Raw genomic sequence first — 25,098 nt, 5'->3', positions numbered from 1 at the left:
TGTGGTTTCCCCAGCACCTAGGAGAATAATTTTAGTACTTTTTGTTCAAAAGAGTACAAAAAGTTAAATTGAAAACCTGCCTGATGCTTGTAAGGGAGATGTCTGTTGCTCTTCTGAAATACCTGTTCTCTAGAAGCAAGAGCCACTGAAATCTTCCCTTCACGGCAAAGAAGTTATCAAGAAGGAAAATCTCCATTACTAGAGATTAACAAAAGTTCTTGGCTGTTTCACTTCTCCCAGGCTTTCTAGCCCCTTCTGTGATTTCATAGAGCAACCTGTTTAGGGTACAGATGAATAGAAATTGAGAAAAACGTATAATTTACAGAGGAATGTTTGTGATATTCTTTCATTCTTCTTTAAAGAATGCAAGGGGGAAGGAATTAGTTATCTGCACTTCAAAGTCATTCTGTTCTCTGCAGCCCACATTTCTTGAAAAAAAAAACAGACTTAACAACAGGCAGTGTTTTCTAGCTCACACACCTCATCTTCACTAATGGCATTCAAACTGCTCTTCCAAAGTCTGCCTTCACTAGAAAGCTGTTGATGGGCAGTACCGTCTGCAAAGCAGCAATCTGTCTGCTTTGTGCGACAGCACACATATGTGTTTGCCCAGTGCATCAGAGACAAATGTTCTCCTTAGCGAAGGTCATCTTGAACTAGGAAAAGTTTACTCAGTGGAGGTGATGTTTTACAGAGGAAAATGAAGCACTCTCCGKCACCTCAGATCCCCTAACCGCAAGCTGGTAGGCTCCAAGATTTGGATGAACATATAGCATCTCCTGTCCTTTTCTGTAGGGAAGTGTTAGAAAGTCTTGAGCTCAGTCTGCAGGTTTACTTCATTGCACAAGTTACTGGCTTCCGTGGACTGATATTGCATATTGATTGAATTGAGTTCTTGCTTCTTGACAAAAATATTCTTCTCCATTCTTCCTATGCCTTGTATTTATGATAGTTCATTGATCAAAGTAAAGCGATCTGTCAGGATATGTCTCTTCAGCAGTTCCAACACCTGCCCAAGAGGCTGTATGAATATTCAGGCACAGAGCTGTCTCAAGGTTGTTCAGCAATGCAGGCAAAACTATTTGGCTGCCCCAAGGATGAGAAATTGAGTGGAACGACCCTTGCTTCAGGAGGGGGAGGAAACAAAGAGAAACAGTATTAGGACAGAAAACTGCAGAGCAAGGGAAGTACTTAGCTTCTCCTGCCAAAAGGCAGATGGGAAAAACGGCAGTTGCAACTACTTCTGGGAGGATCTGTGTATCTCCACCCTTGTAACCTATCTGGTTAGACAGACTTTGACCATGGCAACAACAACACTCCTTGATTTCTAAAGTTTTCATATACTAGAATAGGCAGCAGGACCATCACCATTTTGACTATATCTACAGTGTTATATAAAACAGGGTGAGGGATTGTTCTCCAGCCTTGAGGGCAGGTAGTACAGACTGCCCATGTCCACACTGCAGCGCACTCGGCCTTGGGTCTTGCCTGGACTCCATATCTCTTGGTCTTAAAACATTGTTATTATATTGCCAGTGCAAACACTTCAGAGTGTCTGAAATAACATGAGGCCTGTGTTGCAGACCAAGGTTATGTGTTGCTTCATGCAGAGGGTGGCAAGAGGACCTGTGGAGATGTTTGAGGGAGCAAAGCCTGCTGGGCTAGTATTGACAGACAAGAGTGAAGGAAGCCAAACCTGGTGCCATCTCAACCATGCTGTCTAATGGGAACAGTCCCTGACACACACTATCTCTGCAGATATTTCCAAGGATTGTCTCAGAGCRCTAGCTGGCATGGGCCAAAGCCAAGGCAGGCAGCATGCTAACATTTAAGCAATGTGAATAGTCAGCATTGGACAGGCCAGCTAAGCTCCTATTTACACTTCAGCTTCTAGAAACAACCAGGAGCACTCTGCAGGTGTCAATGGCATTACAGTRCAGAATTAAATGATTCATAATTATCTATATGAAATGTCCAGTTGATCTGTATAGTATTTTTTTCTAGAGCTTTCAGTGTGGGAAAATTTGAAGAGGAAAGAAAACAAGAGAGGAAGGAAATATTTTTCCCCATCTCTGCTCACAAAACTTAAAATAATTGTTTTTCCACACAATCAGAAGGGAAAATATGTGGAGAAAATGTGATTTAACCAACCCTCACATCACTTCYCTGGGAGGCTGAGCTGTAAATCAACAGCTAAGGTACAAAAGYGGAGCTGCAGAGYAGATGGAGCCRGACTCTCCTCAGAGGTGTACAGGGAAAGAGTAAGGAGCAACAAATGCAGAAGTTGCAAAGAGGGAAAATGCAACAGGATGTAAAGAAAGAAAATTTCCCAGTTCAAATGGTGCAGCCCTGGTACAGAGCCCAGAGAGGCTGAGGAAAGTCCTGTTGTTGGCATTGAGTAACACGATCTAACTATGAAACAGGTCCTGCTTTGAGCAGAGGGTCGATCTAGAAACCTCTAGAGATTCCTTCYGACCTGAGAGTTTCTGATTTTAGAGTTAAAACAGCTATGTTCTCACCACTGGAAACATACATCACTTACCTAGTAGTACAGCAGCTAGAGCATGTAAACACAAACAGTTTAAAACTGATAATACTCAGGTCAGTGTATCTTCTTCGTGCTGTCTCTTTCTCCAGATACACCCTACAGAGATGAAAACCTCAGTTCTTACAATTTCTCTGAGGAAATACTGAACAACTGACAAGCAAAAATTTTGCGTTAGCACCGCATGACAGTAACTGGCAGAAATAGCTGGAGTTGGGTAACTGCAAGAAGAAATCTCTCGAGGGGCATATCAGACAACGATACTTAACAGCAATTCAGGGAGACATCCGTCTGACACACAAGCTTCAGATGTAAAGCATGTGGCCAGCATTTGCAGCTAGCAAGGCCTGTCAGTACTGTGAAGCAGTAATGATCCGTATTACAGCAGTTGTCAGTCTTCTCGCCACATGCAAATAGAAATGGCATAAGGCCTGATGTTGCCAGGTTTCGTAACTCAGGGTGAAGCACCTAAGCTGTCTCTGCCACTACCTTTGCTGCTAGCAGCTCCTGTTTTTCAAGTACAAAAATGCATCCTTCCTGTCTTTCCTACCTTCTCAGAAGAAATAGTGCTTCTGAGGAGGCTCTTTTGTGTGTCAGTTGTGGATCAAACAAGCACTACAGCAAGGGAGACTGAGGTCAGGAAGACTGGAACAAACTGGCTRGAAATGTTGTGACATCTTGTCATGAACAAGGCCCAGAAGAAGACAACTCGTTGGTCCCACCTTGGGGCAGTGGGTGGACTAGACACCTCTTGAAGTCTCATCCTTCACTACGTGTCTATGGTTACAATCAGTGATAAAGGAGCTGAAGTGATGCCAGATAAGTCTGCTAGAAGTTAACAGAGATGGGCACCTGGCTGTTACAGCCCCTCCAGGGTGGACAGGCAGAGTTCACATAGTTGCCTCCAGAACTACACCACTATCTAGGCTGATGGACACAGAGACACTGAATCCATGAAGGTGCATTTAGTGAGATACATCTGATACAGCTGCATGCAAATAAAATCACAGCAGCTTTTATTTCTTCCCTTTAAGGGGAACTGATAAAGGAAACATTACTGATAAATAAGAACATACCCCTGTCCCTTATCCCTGTTTTGTGATCAAATTCTGAATAATCATTTTCTTTTCTCTGTGTTTTTCTCCACCCTTGATCTCAGCTCATCAGCTTCTGGCCAGAGTCAATTCAAAAGCCAGATAGCTGAGGATGAGGCTGTATCCAAGCTCCGTAGTCCTGTATTGTATAACTGGTCTGAGCTGATGTTTTTCTTATGTTTTCTACTGCTGATACCCAGCTGCTTATGCTTTAAACTTGAAATTTGTCTTCTTGCAGGGATAAGTGTTTAGGGAAAGGAGGTAGATCCCCTTCCCATTAGAGGTTAAAGTCTAATTTTGTCAAAAGAGGTAGGATGCCTCTCTGAGTTCTTTGTACRTTGCTATGAACATTTTTAGGCAAAAGTCTTTGATTTTAATGACAGCCTTGCACACTTGTTATTGCCAGCCATCTTGATCCTACCTCTTGGTAGATTTCCATTGTCTGGTAGACAATGATTTTTAGCCTTACCACTGCTTTCTCCATCACTTTGAGTTTAATCTTCATTGCTCATTTTTTTCCAAAATTGGATAGGACAGCTTTTTCTCTCCCTTTTATAACTCTTTGGGTTTGATATTCCCAGACTTTCTTCTTCATTTTCAGTTTAAGATGAAAGGGTCTTTGCTTTTTCCTTTCTGACAGGAGCATGGGAACACAAGTGGGAAGGGTGAGCGTGAAGAGGTATTGAGCATTAGGTAAGCATGCTAGACCATCTGCCAGAGAGGATCAAAAGGAATTGTCAATTGAACACATAGTTTGTGACAGAGAGAACTTGTGCTATCCAGGGAAATATAACAAATAAAAACATGCATGGCACAAGCCAGAGCATATATGTGATGCTAGCAATAGTTTATATATATATATATATATATTTGCCAAGGCTGCTCAGAAGAATGGCATCTACACTGCACTGAAGTGGGCCCTCAGAAAATACTTCAGACTTTGGCCCCCTTCATCACATATGCAAGTTAGTCAATAGCCAATATATATGCAGAGTCAAAAACAATAGGTTTTTCTCAACAGARTTTGAGAAGAACCTTACTTACTCTGAACCTCCAGCTCAAGCTTTTCTGGAAGCCTAAAGTCTAATAACAGCTATATATAACTAGATTAATCAGACAGATTAATCAGGCAAAGATATGTAACACTAGATTAATCAGACAGATTAATCAGGCAAAGATATGTAACACTAAGCTCAGGAAGAAGTCTCTTCTTATCCCAGAGACCAATCTTTGATTCCAGTCATTTGCACTGGAGGTGGGTCTGAATTAACACTGTGACTCCAAGGACTCAGTCTTCAGGTAGTAAATGAGCCTCCAAATCCAATATGGGATCCTCAGTCTAATGTAAGTCGCTGTTTCCTCTAAGATATTTATAATCAAATGTCTCCACGCATCTTTGCAAGTTCAGATCTGTGGTCTTTTTATACTGCTTTACATACATAACAAAACCTAGGCTGTCTGGCTCTCCTTYGCTTCAAAACATAGCAAACATATAAAAACAGCATTCTGGATCCATTAGTGGCAATTTCTGTATTAGAATTGGTTAGAATCCAAGACAAAAGCTACAAGGTCAAATGACTACCAAAAATGGAACAGTGTTCTTTTCAATTCATATATCAGCGTCATTTTCCATCCTCAGTAATGAAAGGGCCAAGAATCAGAAATGAATGGAAATGTTTGTACTGCATGGAGGCAAAGTGTTACTCAGTCTGATTTCTTGCAGCTGTACAGGCTTAAAAGAAATGAAAATAGTAGAAAATTATTTTTATCAAGTTGGATTAGAAGGCAGTAATGAAGCAGGTAGTGTGAAAAAACAAGGTATAATCCTTACAGCCACCTTTCTAATGATAAATACACTTCAATTTGCATTTCTTTTCTGGTAAAAACTGTTCCTAAAATAAATTCAAATCATACGCATGCTGTCTTTGATTTCATATTTATGATTCTATGTGTGCAAATAAGTAATTTGGTACTCAAAGAAATCTGACAAGTCGATGTTTATTGAACATAAAACCAAGACCAGATAATGTTCCCAGTTGAGTGAACGGTCAATCTCACATTGATTTCAACAGTGCAGGACAAGATYATAAAACAATATTCAGAAGAAAATCCACATTTTGCGGTAATAATGGCTTATAATTATCAGCAAATCAAAAAAGGCTCCATTTCTCTGTAAATAAGAATCTTCAGCTTCATACTTACTAATAATACACACWCTCTCAGTACGGATTACCTGACTCACTGAGAGCAGTACAGGCTGAGTTCATCAAAGAAGCAAATCCCCCTCTATTCTGGGAATATCTGTTCCTGTGCCCTCAGTGCTCATCAGAGCTGAGATTTTACAAAGCTCAGAAACAGTGACTGAAACAAGCCAGAGATCAGGCAATGCATTTCAAAAGCTCCCTGTCTGCTTCTTCCGTCTCACTTCTTTTTGCATGACAAGCAAGAAAAGAAACAGAAAAAGACTCAGACATAGAGCAGGAAATTGAACATTCCAGGAATTTTCTTGTACTCTGCAGTGCTGTGCTTTTTCTTTTATTTTTTCCCCCAGTGTCAAAGGCTAACCACCTTATAGGGACAATGGAGAACAGCAATATCCACCTGGCACCATCAAATATCCCACAGATTAATTCACTGTCAGGATGGCTTGTGATCACAGCAAATTTGTGTTGAATACTGAAGACTACCCACAAACAGCAAGCTTGGACCTTACAAATGCAAACACCTTTGGCAGTTGCTTAATTTAAAGGTTGCCCTCATCCTGTCAGGAAAGCAGAAAATTACATGCAAACAGAAATCATAGTCAAAACTAAGTCTGACTGACATTTATATAAGTGCAAGAAAGTCCATGACAACAATACGAAGGCTATAAACCATTTTTTGAAATTAGAGAATTCTTAATACATTTGCATACAAACCCTTCACAAGTTAAATGAGATAAAATTAATCTACAAAATTATAGCAGAACATATACTCAACTTTCTATAGCAGCCTCATACTACAAAATGATCAGAGTTATCATTGACAATATTCTCYGTTGGACCTCCCAATTATTTTGTAGACTATCCTTAGCAGAACAATTCCAATGAAGTTTACAGTCAAAAAAGGCTATGAGCATTTCATTTAGAAACACATGTACTTTATGCATCTCCTTTTCATTTGTATAGCACCATGACAAGATCTCTGAGGCACTACCAAAGTAGAAGAATATTACATTGCAAATGATAAAATGATCACTTAGGAATCATATGAATGTGTTGCATTCACAACCATGAAGGTCATGAGAGCATCTCCTGAACAGCTAGCTCATAGTTCGTTGTTGACACTAGATTCACATTATTCCACAGACTCTAAGTAAAAATATGTGCTTGGAAAAATTGGATTGTGTCTCTCCAAGGCTGTTCTGAAATAGGCAAGACCAGGTTAGTATCACTGGCTGCATCCTTATTAGAAAATTAAATGTTCCTGAGCACTGGGACTTGACTGCCTGTGTAGTAAAATTATTAGAAAAGCCCCTGGCATGGTTTTGGCCAGTACAGAACCAAGTAGACACAATTCCTGGCTACATTTCAGGTGTTAGCATGGGACATGGACCATTCCCAATATGCAATTAGCATGAAACTACCCCGCTTTGGAAACAAAGAGAGTTTACTAGTACACACGTGGGTTGTACCACTTCATTTAGCCTCCATGCTAGGGAATAGGCCAGGGCATATTTAACTTACTAGTGTATACAAAGGCAGTATATACAGTTACAATGAAACACAAGTGAATCAGGCAGGGGCTTATTTATGAAAACTCCTTCTTGTCATTTGCTGGAAAATGAAACAGGTCGTTGAAGCCCCCTACATGTTGTCTGTATCCACCTCACTGGAACAAATACTTTGAACAGAATACTTCRATTTGGCACGATATTGCTACCTGGCCATTATGTTCAAACAAACACAGAGTTTACTGGACAAAGGGGAAGCAGTCAGAAGGAGTGCATATTTTTTTGCTCTGCAGGTTGATAAAATGTATGTATTTTTGCCATGAAGAAAACCAGAGAGAGTAAAAAACAGCTCTGAAGTGAGATAGCAGCTATTCACTCCTCAGTTCTTGGAATCATGACAGTCATTATATAACTGAAAAGAAAATTATATGAAATAAACAGCAGAAGCTAATTGGGTTGATACCAGGTAAAAATATAATTAGCCAAAGCATTTGGTGGCAAAGTCAATATCTGGCTGCTCCTCAGACTCAGTGGTGAACAGGGATCCTGCCATGTGTTTAAAACTTGTTCATCGGGTATTTCCATGGAAACACACAGATGCACTATCCTTGGATCACTTCTTTCAGGAATTGCCGCTCCCAGGGTTCGCTCTGGAGTGACACCTCAGAACAGGAGAGGGTGTCAGGCTGCATTTCCGATCTAGAAATCTCCCCATATGGGTATTTGTTGGGTTTCACAATAGGGGCATTTGGGTGGAGTAAAGAGTAAAATGGCATCTTGGACAAACAGGAAATGACAAAAAAAGCTGACTGAAAAAAAAGAAAAGAAAAAGACTAAAAATCTGAGAAATGACAGCACTGGAAAGAGCCTCAAGAGTTTACAAAATGGCCAGATGCCTCCAGAGAGATTAAAACGTCTGCAAGAGTGTTAGCAAACTGCTATACCAAGGTTTAGGTTATGGTCTTGGTTATTAGACGCTATCTTTTTACAYATCCAGATTGGATTCAGCCCGGGCACGACCTCTCAAGGTTAAGAAGACGCTCAGGGCAGGTCTCTGAAGAGCACTTGCAGTGACAGTGTCAGCCCCTCACCATGTGCTGGGGGACACAGAGGCTCCTTGCTCCAGCTACAAAACCAGCAGCCCCTTGAGAAAATGTAGCCCTAACCTCTACTYGCAGTTCAGCTCATGTACACTAAAAGGCAGATAAGGGTGGTTGTGGTGCAGAAGCATCATACAGAGCACATTGAAAGCATCAGTAAAATTTGTTATGTGAATAAAAGGTGCTTAATTGCTAATAATTACTTCTTCAGGAAAAAACACCTTATACAAAGCAGGCTAGATGATGGAGCATGTGAATGGTAAGCATCCCTGAATGGGAACATCCCTTCAGTTTTGCTCTGATGCTATTAACAAAATCAGCACCTGTGTCTCTTCCCAGAGGAGATGCAGTGCTTTTTAGCATGCTGTGCAATTTCTACCAGGGAGATGCTCAGGCAGGGAATTAGAGGACATGCTTCCCTTTAACAGAAAGCTCAGAAGTAAGGTATGCTGTCAAAGGCAGCAGCAGATGCCTGCACCCACTCTCTGTGCTCATGCCAGACTCTAATTGGGAAGGCAAAGCAAATATTCACAATGCTTTAAATACAATGAACCACATCAAACTAACATTGCTAGTCTAAAATACATTGTATTAAAGCCTTGAAAGCCAGAGGCTTCATAGGCTGTTCATGAGTGTTTGAGGGGTCTATTACTGCAGTGATGTGATAGCTCCTGTGGACTGAAATTTCCTTAGGCACAATAGAGAGTTAAGTATAAAGTATGAAGCCTTAACTTCAAATTTTCTGGCTTTGGCTTAAGTCTGCCTCACAAGGTTCCTTTAATGCCTTTTTATTGTGTTTATTTCGTCATACATTATATAGCATTAGTGATAATCCAAGTAGGCACACTGTCACCAACTGGGATAAGTTCATCCAGAACTGACTGGTTTGGAACATGTCTTTAAGTGCTGCCACTGCAATCAGCTTCAATAACACTCTTTTAAGACACAGTAGCAAACTGCAAAAATGACATAGGATGGAGTGTRTGGTCTTACAGCACAAAACTGCTATCAGGGGCCATGCTACTGCCAGTCTCCAAGCCTTTCTTTTAACAGGGGGTAGGCTATGGGGCTGAGCAGAGGCATGGCTGTCAGCAGAGCAGGCCAGAGGGAGGGACTTTCCTTTAAACCAAGTTTTCCTGGGTGTTTTAATCATCCCTAAAACTTTACATCCCTTTCTCGATAGGGATGAATCTGCACATCTTGAAAAACACACATTGCTAAGAGAGACTCGACCACCCTTCGAGCTGCAATGACTTTCACCCGGGAGYGAACCTCCTCTCTGGAGAAGAGCCCAAGCGTTCCTCAGCAGCAGTCCTCTGCACACCAAAGTTTAGATATTCTGCCCTAGACAGTCCCATATGGGGACAGCCACACTTGCTGGTGCAAGCACTCTGGTGGGTCCAYGTGCCCGTTTCCTCGCTGGGCTGACAGTCATCACAAGGTGCGTGCACCCGGCTCTGTGCACAGGAGCTGGCAGCYCGCTCCTCAGCCTCCAGCGCCGTTAGCACAGCAAACGAATGCAAACTGAGATCATTGCAACATGCAATGGCAACACACAAGTCACATCCCTGACTAGTCAGAAAAAGCATCTCTGGAAACCGGTGGCACAGCATCATATCAGCGCCACTCTATTCAAAGCTAGGTATGTAGACAAAGGCAGGAGTAGCCTTTTCCCCGCACAGCCTGGCAACAGAATAGTAGCAGTTAGCTCAAAGGGAGAAAATTAGGAGTTCAAGAGACAAAATTCCTACAGGAACTAGCCCCAGGCTGCAGAAGGCTTTCCAGTAAAGAGACACAAGTTACCCTAGACCTCTCTACATCCTCAGCTCCATGCAAACTGCATTTGATCAGACCACTCTGCTTCTCAGTAAACTCTTCTTTCTTGCACATAAACAAGAACCCCATAAAGTAATGAAGCCATTTATTTCAAAAAGCTAAGAAACAAAAAGAAAACAAAGCAGTTACCATCATTTCTGGGTTTTAAATACTTGCAAGACACTTTGGGGGTACACTGTATCACTAGAGAGAAAGGTTCACATGAATTAAAGGCCAGGGGTATACTGAATTAAAATTAAATTATGTTCTGCTTTACGTTACTGGGAGAAGGTCACACATTTCCTTGTCTCAATATCTGTAAGGTATTGCTTGTATATAGGAATATGCTTGAATTGCTCGTGATCTACATATCTCAGTAAAACCCACCTTTTCTTCCACAAGAGCAGGATTGGTTCTTTTTTAAAAATATTTGTTTTTTAAACTACTTATACTTATTTAATACTTTCCCCATAGCAATGCAATTGATAGAAAAAATAGCTCAACAATTGCTCATTTTCTTTGCTCATCTTGGTGACTGAAGCCCCCAAGCAAATACATTTCCTCATTTATATCCGTGCTATCTCCCAGAAGATCTTTCTTGATGCATAAGAAATCTCATTTATTAAATTGCAAAGGGTGGGGGGAGATTTGTTTGAACACATCTGGCAGAATTCAAATATGGGTGTGGATAGGAAATGAGATAGGAAACAAGAAAGAGAGTTTTCCTTCAGCATATTTCTATTTTGCAATAAACTAAGTGAGGATGCTTGGCATCATTTGCACTTTTGCCGTGTGCATCTGATAAGGGAGCGAAGAACAAGGATGGTGATTTAGTAATAGCCATTTCATGCCAGTAATACAGGAAGAAATTGTGTGTTGACTTAGAGAAATAATAAGAAAAATAATGCCTGCCTTTTTTTGTTTGTTTGTTTTTAATGGCAGCTAACGTACTGGAAGAAGACTCAATGGAGCAGGACATAGAGAGCCCTGTCACTATTCATCAGCCAAAGTTGCCCAAACAAGCTAGAGAGGATCTGCCAAAAAATATAAACAAAGAATGTGCCAAGAGAAAAATCCAGAGGTATGTTAGGAAGGATGGGAAATGCAACGTCCACCATGGGAATGTCAGAGAGACTTACCGTTACTTGACTGACATCTTCACTACTTTAGTCGATCTCAAGTGGAGGTTCAACCTGTTGATTTTTGTCATGGTTTACACTGTGACCTGGCTCTTCTTTGGAATGATCTGGTGGCTAATTGCCTACATGCGAGGAGATATGGATCATATAGGGGACAGCACGTGGACCCCATGTGTCAGCAACCTCAATGGGTTTGTCTCAGCCTTTTTATTCTCAATCGAGACAGAAACCACCATTGGGTATGGTTACCGGGTCATCACGGACAAGTGTCCTGAGGGAATTATTCTGCTTTTAGTTCAGTCCGTTTTAGGTTCTATCGTCAACGCTTTCATGGTTGGCTGCATGTTTGTGAAAATATCCCAACCCAAGAAGAGGGCAGAAACCTTGGTTTTTTCTACAAACGCAGTTATTTCCATGCGGGATGGAAAGCTGTGTCTGATGTTCCGAGTAGGAGACCTTAGGAATTCACATATTGTAGAGGCATCAATACGAGCCAAGTTGATCAAATCCAAACAGACAAAGGAGGGGGAATTTATACCACTCAACCAGACAGATATCAACGTAGGTTATTACACAGGGGATGATCGTCTCTTTTTGGTTTCACCACTGATCATCAGCCATGAAATTAACCAGCAGAGTCCTTTCTGGGAGATTTCCAAAGCCCAGTTGCCCAAAGAGGAGCTAGAAATTGTTGTAATCCTAGAAGGAATGGTGGAGGCAACAGGTAACATTTCTTATACTTTGTGTAAGTAAATGCTTTAATTTTAGAAAGGAAAACCAGTGGTTTTGCTTCACTTTAAAGGAATTACTTCAATAGTCATTACATTTGCAAAAGGCATCAGTTATCTGGTTAGCATCAAGGTTAAAAGCATGTCCAGTTTAATTGTCTGTTCCACCTTGCCTAATGAAATTAGTGTTGTTTCTGCTCTGTTTGGAAAATGAGAGAGCATTTCTCATTTTCAAAATTTTTCACAGCATGTCACCCAGTTATTTGTCATTCTATTGCAGGAGCAACTCAGCCATTAGAACTTTGTGGGATAAACTGCTAAAAATGAATAAATAAACAAATAAACAAAACTAAAACTCTGTTTACAACTAAYGTGGAAGTACCACAGTTCCTGATGCTTCCAATCACCCATGGGTAACAGCAGAATAACTGCTTGTTGTATATATATTTCTACCATGAAATTCCTAGACCATTTGGATTCGGTGGGAAGTGATAATGTGTTTGGCTTTCTCTGCTTGCTTGCTTGCTTGCTTGCTGGTTTTTGGTTTTTGTTTTAACTTGTAATTTGTGGCTTGTTCCCCTTTGGTTCACAAAAGATCTGTCTGATTTTGTATTTTACTGAGGCTTCCTACAAGTCACAGACATGTACAGGAAACTTGTAACTGGTATATATATAAATAAGGTGTGTTATGTCATCAGAGTCTTGTAGGTGGCCTGTTCAGTCATTATATACCATTGTATGATAGAATACCAGATACCAGTCGATGCAGAGAAAATAACGCTTGGAAATCATAGCAAATGGACTAGTAATGTTTTTCATTTGCATTAAAACCAAAAAAGAAGAAAGATTCTTTCTCTAAAAGTGATGGACCTCCCTCAGTCAGAGTGCTAATGTACTTGGTTTAGGAGAAGGAGGATTTTTTTTCTTGTCAATGATAGCAATCTCTAAAGTAAGTAAATACAATTAGTGGCAAGGAATAATGACCAGAAAACAAAAATAAAACAGATATGTTGTGGAAGGAGCAAACACTGTTTAAAGAAATCAAAGAAACCAGATTTGCCATTTTTCCCCGTTACCTTAGCAAAAGCCAGTAAAGTTTGAGGATGCAGATTACACATCCCTCACAGCAGTATAGCCTTCATAACCCTGACTCATGTTTTGCAACTGGAGCCAGGAAATAAAGAGCAGTCTTTTACTAGAACATGTGTGTGTTTCACACATCTATTTTGTGGTGTCAGAAGAAAACTGCATTTGTCACCATATAATAAACGTGTGAGACAAAAATGGAGCAAAGAAAAGTGAAGGGAACTTGGCAGAGAATTTGAAGTGGTAAATGCAAGGCTTCTAGATTTTCCAGGAAGTAGGTGGTACCGAAGAGAAATCAAGGAGATGAAATGTTTAGTGTTTCTGATACATGTAGTAGGTGCAAAGGTTTCAAACATCTGCATTACCTTTGAGTGAGAAGATGAGAGAATTGCAGTTTGTTAGCTGAAACCATTCTGAAATTTCTGAAATATGCAAATAAATAAATCTGACATCTCAAAGAGCAGAGGATATTTTCAGGTTTACTGAACACTGTGTTTTCCAGAAAAACAATTGTCAAGCAGTAGAAATATAAAAAGCATCTCATCAAAAATACGTATAAGATCAAAAGACAATATCCTCACAACATCGAACACAGCCTCATTGTCCTGAGCCCAGTGGCTTCCCGCTATTTAACCCTCCCTCCCTTACCTCCCCCTAATTCTCAGGCAGCCCCTGGGCTCTTTCTCATTACCCTGTAACAGACCACTTCTTCCACCCTGCTCTGCAGAGCGCTGTCTCTCAAACTGCTCAAACTGGCAAAGCTCAGATTAAAACAGTTCCTCCCAATGAAGAGGCTGGATGCAGCGATTTGAAAACCCGCCAAAGCCACCCAGGATAGAGCCATTACACTGGCCCCAAATAGATAGCTACAGTCATCGATTTTGGCAACTCCATTTTGTTCCATTTTGGCCGGTTCTCCAGCACACCACCGCATAAGATATGAGGGAAGGGCATCAAATAATGCTGCTTAACTATGGCATCAAAAATATTAATGTCAAGCTAGTTGTCATAATTACCAACCCAGTTCATAGGAGATGTTTGTGCAGAAGTAGCCATTCATTCTGTGTTTTGCCAACATATGTTTTTGTTCAAGATGCAACCAAGCCATCTTCCCACTAAAAGTACTCATTTTCCTTTCTTACTTTAAAAATATTTTCCAGATAAATTCTGGCAAACACTAAAGGCAAATTTAGGCCATCATATATTCACACTTCCTTCCTACACCAGATGCAGAGTGAGAGCAGAAGCAGAAGTTGCTTATAGCAGCAATCTCTAGCAACAGAGAGCAAGCAACATGCTACCTATCCCATCTTCCAACACTGTTCAAAGCATAGGGTGCAAAAATAGTAAAACTGAAGCTAGGGAGCTGTGCCCTTGCCTATAGCAATACCTTGCTTCACTATTGTTACTCACAGGTCAAAAACATATAGAGACCACCAACTTAACACTCTTCATCAAAAAAAGTCACTTCGAAGTCTGACTAGTGAAAACAGTCCTTCTCAATTTTCAGAACTTCCCCACTTATCCCTTAAATGCGAAGCAGAACAGTGGAAAATGCCAAGTGTAAGCATTTGCTATATTTTTATTAATTATTGTTATTATTCTATTTAAAGCTTTACTGAGCAAGTGATATCATTTTACACATTTACAGTATCTAATACTTTCCATCTTAAAGGATCCAAAAGCACAGCTACCTCTATGAGACACAACTGCATATGTAGTGCCATACAAACATGTAGTGCCACTACATGTAAGAAGAGGAGCTGAAGAATAATGCATCTGATTAAAGGAAACGGAGGGAATGAAGATAGGCAGAACATAATTAACTGAACTGAAATTCAATTAAAAGATTGTATCAATGTCCTCCTAATTCCTCCTGAAAGCATCATCATATTTTTGTGAGATGCAAAGAGAGAGGGGCACATATATCTCTAGCAAGGCATATACCAAAATACCAGCCTAAGGAATATCACTATACCTTCATTATTCATTATTCACATTTATTCTACCATTAAGATTACTTCTGAGGGCAGAAGCTTCACCAAGGCACCTCCAACAAGACATGAAGTCAATCTAACTACTTCTTACAGCATCAGCAAGAACTCAAAATGATATTTTTTTAAGTGTGTTATGGATCTTTCCAATATGCAATTTTCCATGTTTATTTACATTAACATTAAAAACACCCCCTCTGGGTTCAAAGGATAACACTCTTGCAAAGTTTACTCCTGTGACTGGATGTACATCTCCAGCAGTGGAGGAGTGGTTTTGGTCTTGTCCTGTACAGCTCACAGGCGACAGGTTATTGCACCCCCCACCATAGAGGGCTGGTGGCTCAGCTGAAGACGCAACAGCTCCCACTTCTAGTTTCACAGGTCCATATTGCCATTCCTCGGGGGTACAACATGAGGTCAGCTCTGCACAGCCCTGCACTGTGAAATAAGTCAAGGCTACTGGGAAGCAGCTGAAAGAGCCTTCAGGAAAGAGGGTGGCAACAGTCCAGCCGAAAGGTGCAGTATCTGAAGGACATACTGGTTACTTCCACCTTCTACAGCCTCTCTTCCATTTTGTGCTGTGCAGATAAGAGTGCAAGTGAGAAGTAAGATCCCATATTAACTCTGTAACATCTAGAAGTACACTCACCTTTAATGGAAAAGCCATTTCTGAGGCACTAGTGCTCTTTTTGTGCCAGAATACCCCAATGGCATTGAAAAAATAGCCCCATGCCTCTGAAGACTCTGGTCCCAGAGTCACCCAGCATCCCACCATCTCCCTAACAGAGCGTCGCAACATTAAGAGCAAATACACTAACAGGAAAGAATAAGACTAACACCATGTTCTGAGTTCAGCAGAACCTGATATTTGACATTCAAAATATTTAGTTTATGGTAAAAAGCAAATACTGCTTTCATATTATTTTAGGGAGATCAATTAAATGATTTGTTAGACCATGCACATTTATTGTAAAGGATGTTGAACAGATTATTATTGTTCTTGGATCAACAAAAAGACTTAGGCCCAAGGTTCCTGAAACCTGTCTCCCCTAAACAACACTCACAAAAACTTAGATTTTCAGGTCTTATTTACTTATTTATTTATTTATTTTACAAAATTTACAATTAACATTTTATCATATTTTTAACAGCTTCTTCTTAGCCTAACTTGAAATTTTTGAGCCCTTTTCTCCTGGTGGAATCCATTTTTAAGGGAGATCTTATGATCATAAGCAAATTAGTAATTTTAAAAAATGAAATTTTCAAATGTATTGTTCTGACACAGGAAAAAAGATAAGAACAAAAAAAAGAAAACTTAAAATATTTTGAGTCTGGGGATGTGAAGTGGGGACTTGAGATATGTTAGGGGAGAGAAAAACTGAGAAACTGAGAGAGAAGAAGTTAGAGTCACACACACACACACAAAAAGACTCCTTCAAAGATATTAAAATGACTAGAAATGAGAGATTTAAAATCCTATCCTGTGAATTGCAGGTCTNAAAAAAAAAAAAAAAAAAAAAAAAAAAAAAAAAAAAAAAAAAAAAAAAAAAAAAAAAAAAAAAAAAAAAAAAAAAAAAAAGGAGAGTTAGAAAGAGAACAGTCCATAGCCTGGTTAGTAATGCAGTTCCCAAATTGCAAGTAGCCTGGTTGAAATTCCTGCTCTGAATCTGAATTAATTTACAGAAAACAGCATTTTCGAGACAAGAAAGTAATAGAAACTATTTCAACTAACTTATCCAGCAAGACCCTCACGCCCTGTGAAGTTGTATCTGGCCGGTAGGGTGCAGTAGATGCCACTCTGGCAATTCCCTTTCCCTAAAAATAAAACCGTGAAAAAAGAAGCAGTATCTGAGAAAAAGAACTGGTGTACATGTTTATAATTGTCAAAAATTAAGCAGCAAAGCTAGAGAGATACCTTTATGTTCATATGCGTAATTTTACAAATAAACTTGTAACAGTGCTTTTATATTTCTGACACATGGGCAGCTTGAGAGAGCAGTATTTGCAGAACGGTTTATAGATGTGTAAACAAACACACTTGCCAGCTGTGGAGAATGTGTGTGGAAAGCAATAAAATGTTCACATAGAGGGTTATTTACATACTAAGTGATGCTATTGACTACACAAACATTGTATAAAGCTGTTCCCACTCTTCACTACAGCCCCTTAGACTGTAGTTTTGTTGTCTTTTCACTCCCATCCTAAAGAATTGCCATATTTACCTCTTCTCCTCGCCCAGTCCTAATGAATATCTCCCCCTGACATGGAAGTTAGCGGTTCCAATCCTAGAAAACATCTCAGCAGACTTTGCTCTCTCTCCAAATAACCTTTGCTTGGTCTACAGTATTTCACTAGATTTTTTGTACTGCTCTTTGGAGATGTTTATGCTCTCAGATTACTCCTTAAGAGGGTGCAAATGGAGGGGGAAAGGAACCAGAATTTCTCACACACACGTGTTTCTGCAAGGCAACTGGTGAAAGTAGATTATATTGTTRTTCCCCAGTACATAGACTGAAATGCATTTTAACCAGGGTGAAGAAAGGTGAATTTTTAGCAGGGTGAACAGTCTCTATTCTAAGATGTGCTGGATCATCATCATTTSAGGAACAGACAGAATACAGTGGCTCTCCAGTCCTTAGTTTTCCTTTCTTTCTATTTTAAGAGTTGTAGCTTCTTTTGGTGTTCTATTTATATCRCAAGGCGTGAGGCATAGATATCTAGGTTAACTTACTCATATATCCCCATTTCCCTAGTATTTGCCAACAATCTCTTTTACTTACGTTCCTTGCTCACATTTTTATTTTGGGTTATTGGTAATCCTTAATACAGAAAATTAGGCACTAATGGGCTATTGTGGTCAGGAGGTGGGGTTATGAATGCCAGCAAAGCAAGACACCCTCATTTTGCTGTGATGTTTCTTCCAGGAAGCTTCCTCTGCAGAAGGAAAAGATTAGTCTATCTGGCAAAGGGGACTGTAAGATTTAGACAGAGCAATTGCAGTCTTACAATAGCCAAAACAAAATGCAAAATGGCAAGAAGTCAGGGAGCAAGGTTCATGAGAAAAGAGAGATGCTGATTATGCATATTTCAACGAAAATTTTGCTGGGAGTGCCTATATCACTTTCAGGGAAGGCAAGGGAAAGGGATTATATATTTTCTTTAATAGCTTCATCCTGTAATTAATGTTGTACTATACAAACATTTTACACGGTGTTTGATAGTAGCCTGTTATCCATCTTTCCTACTTTTCTCATCAGTTAGTTGCTCAGCTCTATACAACTGCAGCTCCTTCCTCATCTCTACAACTTCTCATACAGTATTCGGATTCAGGCAGTAATTTACATGGTAAAAGTTAAGAAGATCCCTAAAAATTAGGTTTAAGACCTCTCTATATTAAAAAGCGCTTACTTTTAACTAAGTAGATATTGTTAAATAATTCTATTTAGAATGTAGATCAAACTTTCAGTAGAAAAGCTTCATTTTGTGCCTTGTGGCCTTGCAAACCTGATCAGGTCAGTCAGTATGTCCATAAGTATGGAAAGGGCTGAGTTTCAGGTTGTGTGCGAACTCCCATAGACCTCCACCATCAGCTTGTATCCTTTCCTAGCACAGTGACAGGCAGAGATGCCCACAATTTTCACCATTCCTTCTCACTTGTGAGATTACACGTTACCATTTGCTGCACGTACGGTTTCCGCAGCCAGAGGACGCCAGGATCCCAAAGCTGTGCTTCAGTGCTGGGCCCTGCTGCTGTCCCTGCAACCCTGCTGGCTCCCTCCTCCTTGACCTACATAGACCTTAGCAGACACTGCTGGTAGAGTCCCCCTACAATTGCATAATCTCCCTAAAATTACAATTGCATAAAATTTAGCAAACACTGCTGCTTCCAGCACAGCTTGTGAAGGTGATACTGCAGTCCTTGGGTACTCAGACCCAGATCGGGGATGACTGGGTGTTACTGGGGGGGACCACAAAAGGAGAGCATGAGCTGCACTGAGCAGCATTTCATGTCCCCCATGCCCACAMAATCTCCCTCATAAAACTCTCCAGTTTATAAAATCAACAGGATGTTTCTAGGCAAAGGGCATAGCAGCATTACCCAGGTTAAAGAATTCCCGAGGTAGAATTAGCACAAGGAACAYTTTTCACCTGCTCACAAAGTGGAGAGTCAAGTTCTGACTCCTCCAGAGAAGTCCTGCAGGACAATAACGTGCAGTTTACATTTCCGAGCACTTTTAAAGATGACTGCTGTTAGTCTGAGTGTGCTCAGTTTGTCCACTTGGTCTTTTAACATTGTAAATGAAGGGCCAGAACTGAAGCAGGTGATTTGGAAAAGGAAGAATAAAACTATCATTTCTAATTTGTGACTTTTGCTTTTGGTCGTCTGAGGTTATTATTTGGAGAGCAAGGCTGCTGAGCACCTGAGAGGAAAACCCAGGCTCACATTGATTGCAGTCAAGACAGTATCTCACCCTTGCAAATTTTGCTTAAATGAACTGATTCTTTCATGTTAATTACCTTGTTCAGTTGCGTTTGATCTTCAGATGTGAAGCACACTCAACTAGCCCGCATTTCAAAACTGTGGGAAATCTTTTTGACAAAATCTGTTCTCATCAATTTTTCTAAAGGGTCTTTTCACTTTTCCCTTTGGTCCTTATTTACTTCAAACTATATAATATTATTTCTTCCTGATCTGTCTCACTGAATTGTAACAAATGATAATCATGTTACATTACACTTCTTGATTACATGGAGACCTCTCTAAATTATAAAACTTACATCCTCTTTTGATAAAAGTAAGCCTTCACTTTCAGCAAAAAGTTTTCCCTGAATTGAACAGCGCAGTTACCTGAGAAAGGAAAAATGACCTAAAAGACTGAAGAGCCAGTAAGCAAAGCTGCTAAGTAAACCACAAATTCAAAATCAGCATTTGACAGATTAAAACGAATAAGGCTATGGACTGCAGTTAACCCCACTGGATACATAAAATACATGAAGGAGACACAGAAGACTTAGGACTTTATATCCTAGCAAGATGCTGCCAGCACTAAAAGCTCCCTTTACGGCATAGCTTCTGGGATTCCTGAGGCCATTACATAAAAGTCCTCAAGGGATGACAGCGAAAACAGATTGCAAAGAATTGCACTGGTCTCTTCTAGGCTCTGCTACAGCATTTTGGAAAGAAGCAAACGCAGGCTCAGATTCACTGCCATGCTCTGCTTGCTTTTCACCACCCTGCCAGTACAAAGCAGCTGAGTTCTGGTTTAACCACCTAGCTAAACTGGGCTCAGAGAGCTGCTTGCCTCTGCCACTGAAGAGCAAACTAGCAAGACCATGCTAACTAGACCACRCTAGTGAGTCTAAACCTGAGTCTAAGTGGTAGTATAGACATTGATTTTATGGGTACACAAGCACATAGCTCCTATTGAGCAGCCACATGTTTCTCAGGACCCRTATTCATTCTTAGAGCTAATCTAAGGAAACATTCAAAACATGAAAGCAATGTAAAAATGAAACATAACAACAAAATCAAGCTTTCACTGGTTATCAGAAAGCTTTTTTTAGATTTCTGAGAGGTGACGAAATTCTATTTAGAAAAATAATTCAGACAGAACATTTAGATCAGCCCTGCTAACTTCTTGGAAATGAACAGCAGGAAGGGTAACGCACACCCTAGGGGATTTCCAGTCCTGCAGAGGACCCCAGGCTGGAGGTTCCCAGGCTCCTGCCAGCAGGTCGCTCTTTCGAAGTGATGGGCTGTCCAAACAGCTGCCTCAGATGGAACCACCCCCAGACTTTGCTCTGGCACCCTGAGTACTCGAGAAGGGCAGTGGCATGCAGCTATGACAGTGTCAATGCAGGCCACTGTCATAGCAAGAGAAGGAGATGGTGTAGCCATGTCACAGCACTGGCCAATGCTAATTTGGGAACCAAAGCCCTAGGGATCTTTCATTGAATTCACACCTGTTACTGAAAGGAGTCAGAAGAGGCCAGCACGTCCCTGACATCACCAAATTGAGGGTAAGAATAAAAGAAGTAAAAGACGACACGAGGAAGGAATCTGGCAAGCGCAGCTGCCTACCTCAGCGCATAGCTATACCCTTTCCAGGAAGATGAATGGGCTCAGGTTCACATGGACAATGAAMGTTGTTGCCCACACTAAATTTATTGGAGTAAAAGTCTCTGAAAATACAGTCTTAAGCAGTTCATTAAACAACAGGTCTTCGCACAAGCTATTAGGAGAGGGAATGTTATGCACCAAAATATGCCTCTGTGGCAAAGWAGGCCCGCTGCATACTGGACTGTTTCAGAAAGAGTACAGCCAGCAGGTTGAGTGAAGGGAGTATTCCTCTCTATTTGCCACTTGTGAGGCCACCTCTGGAGCACTGTGTCCAGTTTTAGGATCCCCAGGACAAGACCTGGACATACTGAAATAAGTCCAGCACAGGGCCCCCTGGACGGTCRGGGGTGGGGGCTGGAGCACAGGACATAAATACAAGGAGAGGCAGAGGGAGTTGAATCTGCCTGGTCTGGAGAAAAGAAAACTCATGGAGGAGCTTATTGGTGTCTCACCCTACCTAACAGGAGGATACAGAGAAGATGGAGCCAGGCTCTTCTCGAAGGTACAGGGTGGCAGTACAAGAAGCAATAGGCCCAAGTTGCAGCATGGGAAGTTCTGATTAGCTACTAAAAAAAAAAATTTCACCGTATGAGTGGAAAGACTTGAAATAGTTGCCCAGAAAGGATCCTCATCCCTGGAGATACCCAAAACTTGACTGGACTAGCCTTGAGCAACTTGGAGTAATTGGCTCCACTTTGAGCAGGGATTTGGATCAGATCATTCTACATTTATAAACCCAAATCCATCTCCTCCTAGTATTTTATAGCTGTGAAGAATTGGGTGGCTTTGAAAAGTCAACAGCTCAGTAGACAGCTTGCACTGCTCTTCCATGTTACCGTTTAAGAAATTGTTTTTTATATATGTGAAAGCTGTTCTGTAGCAGTCATTGAACCACTGGAGACAGCTGTGCCTCAGCAAGAGAAGGCAGAACTGGGTAAGGAGCATGAGTCCATTGCTTTGGGCAGCCAAGCTTTGTTTCAGGAGGTCTGCTGCAAGAGAAAAATTAAAATTTTTAAGGCTGTGCCTCCTCAGAGGGGCTTTTTGCACCTCCAGACAATGAAAGAGGTTGAGATGGGCACCAAACATTACTGCAATTGCCTGCTTCTCTTTCCATTGGATGGGCTTTGTGTTATCCAAGCTGCCAACACAAAATCTAGCCACATGCCGTTGTCCAATTACTATTATTATTATTATCATCCTCATCCTCATCTTCATCCTTATCACCATGACTGATAGCCTTGTATCTAGTCAGAGTCTCAAGAAGTGTAAGGTTTCTCTCTGGGGAGAGCCCTAAGGGACATAGGGGTTGACAACTTTTATTCCACATTTCTGACTGATGCAGACTAATACGACCTGAAGAGACGGGCTTACAACAAAAAGAGAAAAATCAATCTGACTATGGCAGAGCTGCCAGAAACCACCATAATAAAAAAGGTTTAAGACTCAGCCAGACCAATTAAACTGTGGTGGCATTTTTTTAAACCAGCCATTAGGTTCAATTTTTTTACCCTTGCTTAAGACTTATTGCACCAGTAATAGTACAATTAGATCACCAAAGTGAGAAGAATCTCCTTCTCCTTTTCCTAATTCCCAGTTTCTGTTTCCATTAGTCTCTTTTTACAGTAAAAATAGCAACTAAGCTATTTTTTTCAGATAATTAGTATAGCAATGAGAGTATCTAATTACCAATAGAGTCATGACAAATGCCATGAAAAAGCATGAAACGGTCATGGCTGCAAAGGCTGCAAGTCAGTCAAGGATTCCCATATGACTAAAAATCTGCTTCAAGGGCAGTAGCCACATCTACAGTGTTGTGAAGTAGAGGATGTTTAGCCTTGCAAACTGAGAGGAAAAATACCTTTCTCCTACAAGTCAAGGGAAGGCTGTCTTGGAAATACAGGAGCCAGCAGCTGCCTTAGCAACACAACAGTCTCACAGTTTTTACCAACATCTGACTAATGAATTTGGTTGCTTTATGGGTGACTGTCACTGATCCAGCCCTACATAATGCTCCCTTATTACAGCAGCTCAAGAGCAATTCTGCGGAGTGTTCGTTTGAGAAACACAGRTCATAAGTACCCTTTCAGTTGTGTGTCAAGACCAAAGCAAAGTGGCCACACTGCTACCTCCACTGAAGCTGTCTCTTCCCTGTGAACAGCAGTGTGAGGCAGAGCAGGAAGGGGAGCCTACACAGAGCAAGAGGTTGACACTATCCACAAGAGAGGAAGAGCATCAGAGCACCTGGTTCAGAACAAGCTTGAGTTGGCTGTTCATAACTTCCCTCCTCTAGCTATTTCTGTGTCAAACGACTAGTCTGCTCCCCCATTCAAATTTTACACTGGAATTATACTTCTTTTTTTTTGATAGTGTAGAATATTGAAGCAAAAGCAAAGATCTAACTCTTTCAAAAGAAAAGTATTTCAAAATAGATGTAATACTACTTTTTCAACTTACAAATGAATTAGGAACAGTTGAATGAGAGGTGCTTATCTGTGCTCCAGAACAGCTTATTCCATAACTGTGCTCCAACATCCCTTTAAGGAAAGTTTCCCATTAGGGTTCAAAAAAGAGGCACAAAAGAGTTTTAAAACCCTGTTGAATTAGTCAAGGTCCAGGGACAGAATAGTTTAAGACACAAAGCACTGGACTCAGCCTTGCTCCATCTACCTTCCTACCTCTGAAAGTCTWTTAAATGCTAGTAGAGAATTCAAAAGTGATCAGCTATAGAGATCCAGTCCAGGAAACCCTCTACCAATGTGTTTCTTATATATCTTGAGCGTGCTCCAAATTGCTCCMAAATCTGTGAAGATCTCACTCTCTGGTGGCCTTTGAATCAAGACCTGAAAGGATAAATTGAGCTGCAGAGTGCCTGTCAGCTCCCTAATGGCCTCACAGAAGAGGCAGAAGAGGTCTAGTTAAAAGACAAATGGAAGATTAGACACTGATAAATGTTTATAATCTCAATAAAGTATCCATACTTGAAACTTCATCTAAGAAAAGGGGACATTTGAGAAGACTCCATACAGACTGCYGAAATGGTGCTACCAGGACACCTTTCCCCTGGGCACAGTGTGTGGCTGTAGGCCYGCAGTCGCTCTGCTCTCCGCAGCCACTATTCTATAAAGACAGCCCAAAACAAATCTTCAGTATTTCATCATATAAACTGTTCACAGCAAATATGAATGTTGCTAAGTACTAAAGTAATCGGTCTGCAAAAATACACCTTACTCTAGCTCTCTTCCTTATATGTACTCGGTTCACCACCTCCTACCATGCTTTCCATCTGTYGTATGTTGTTTAGTGTTTACTCTGCTACAAAAAAACAAAACAAAACAAACAAAGAGCCAAAATCTCACCGGGTATAGCAGGTCCGTTACAAATATGTGCTAATGATTTAATTTAAAATATACCTGAACTAAAATAGAGAGCTAGGGACTCCTGTAAACATAAATGGATCTCCAGACTGATCCTCTTACTTTATAGTAGCCAAGACAGAGATCAGATTGCTCTTGAATCTCTTTTTCAGTACACTATTTAAGAATCACATCGAGCAGATCAGAAAAATGCTGACAGCTAAAAAATAAGTAATTCCATGAGTTCCTCTGTATATTTTTTCCAGATTAAGCTCTTCTCACTTCAGTACTTTTGAAGAAGCAAGGAGACTTCTTAATCATGAAATTCTGTTAATAATATGATGTCTAGACATCACTGTTCTAGCTTTGCTGTATTCCTCTCCTCCTCTTTCTTTTTTTTTGTTTTTTTCT

General features: G+C 40.6%; 1 protein-coding gene across 2 annotated transcripts in view; it reads left to right on the top strand.

The window, feature by feature from the left end:
• The window catches only part of KCNJ6 (potassium inwardly rectifying channel subfamily J member 6), a 162,973-nt gene that overhangs the window by 109,494 nt on the left and 28,381 nt on the right, over positions 1–25,098 (top strand). Inside the window, exons 1-2 of one of the 2 annotated variants that reach the window (XM_085304876.1) lie at positions 9,884–9,892; positions 11,209–12,129. In XM_085304876.1, coding sequence (XP_085161002.1) covers positions 11,232–12,129 — 898 coding nt within the window. In that variant the 5' untranslated portion in view covers positions 9,884–9,892; positions 11,209–11,231. Of the gene's footprint in view, positions 1–9,883; positions 9,893–11,208; positions 12,130–25,098 lie in introns of those variants that run through there. The other variant, XM_085304870.1, reaches the window with a different exon arrangement.

Source organism: Rhea americana, unplaced genomic scaffold, assembly GCF_003343005.1.
Source record: "Rhea americana isolate MKP2758 unplaced genomic scaffold, rheAme1 scaffold_101, whole genome shotgun sequence".
Lineage (NCBI taxonomy): Eukaryota > Metazoa > Chordata > Aves > Rheiformes > Rheidae > Rhea > Rhea americana.
Note: the sequence above shows the minus strand (reverse complement) of the source record. Positions and strands in the feature narration are given on the sequence as shown.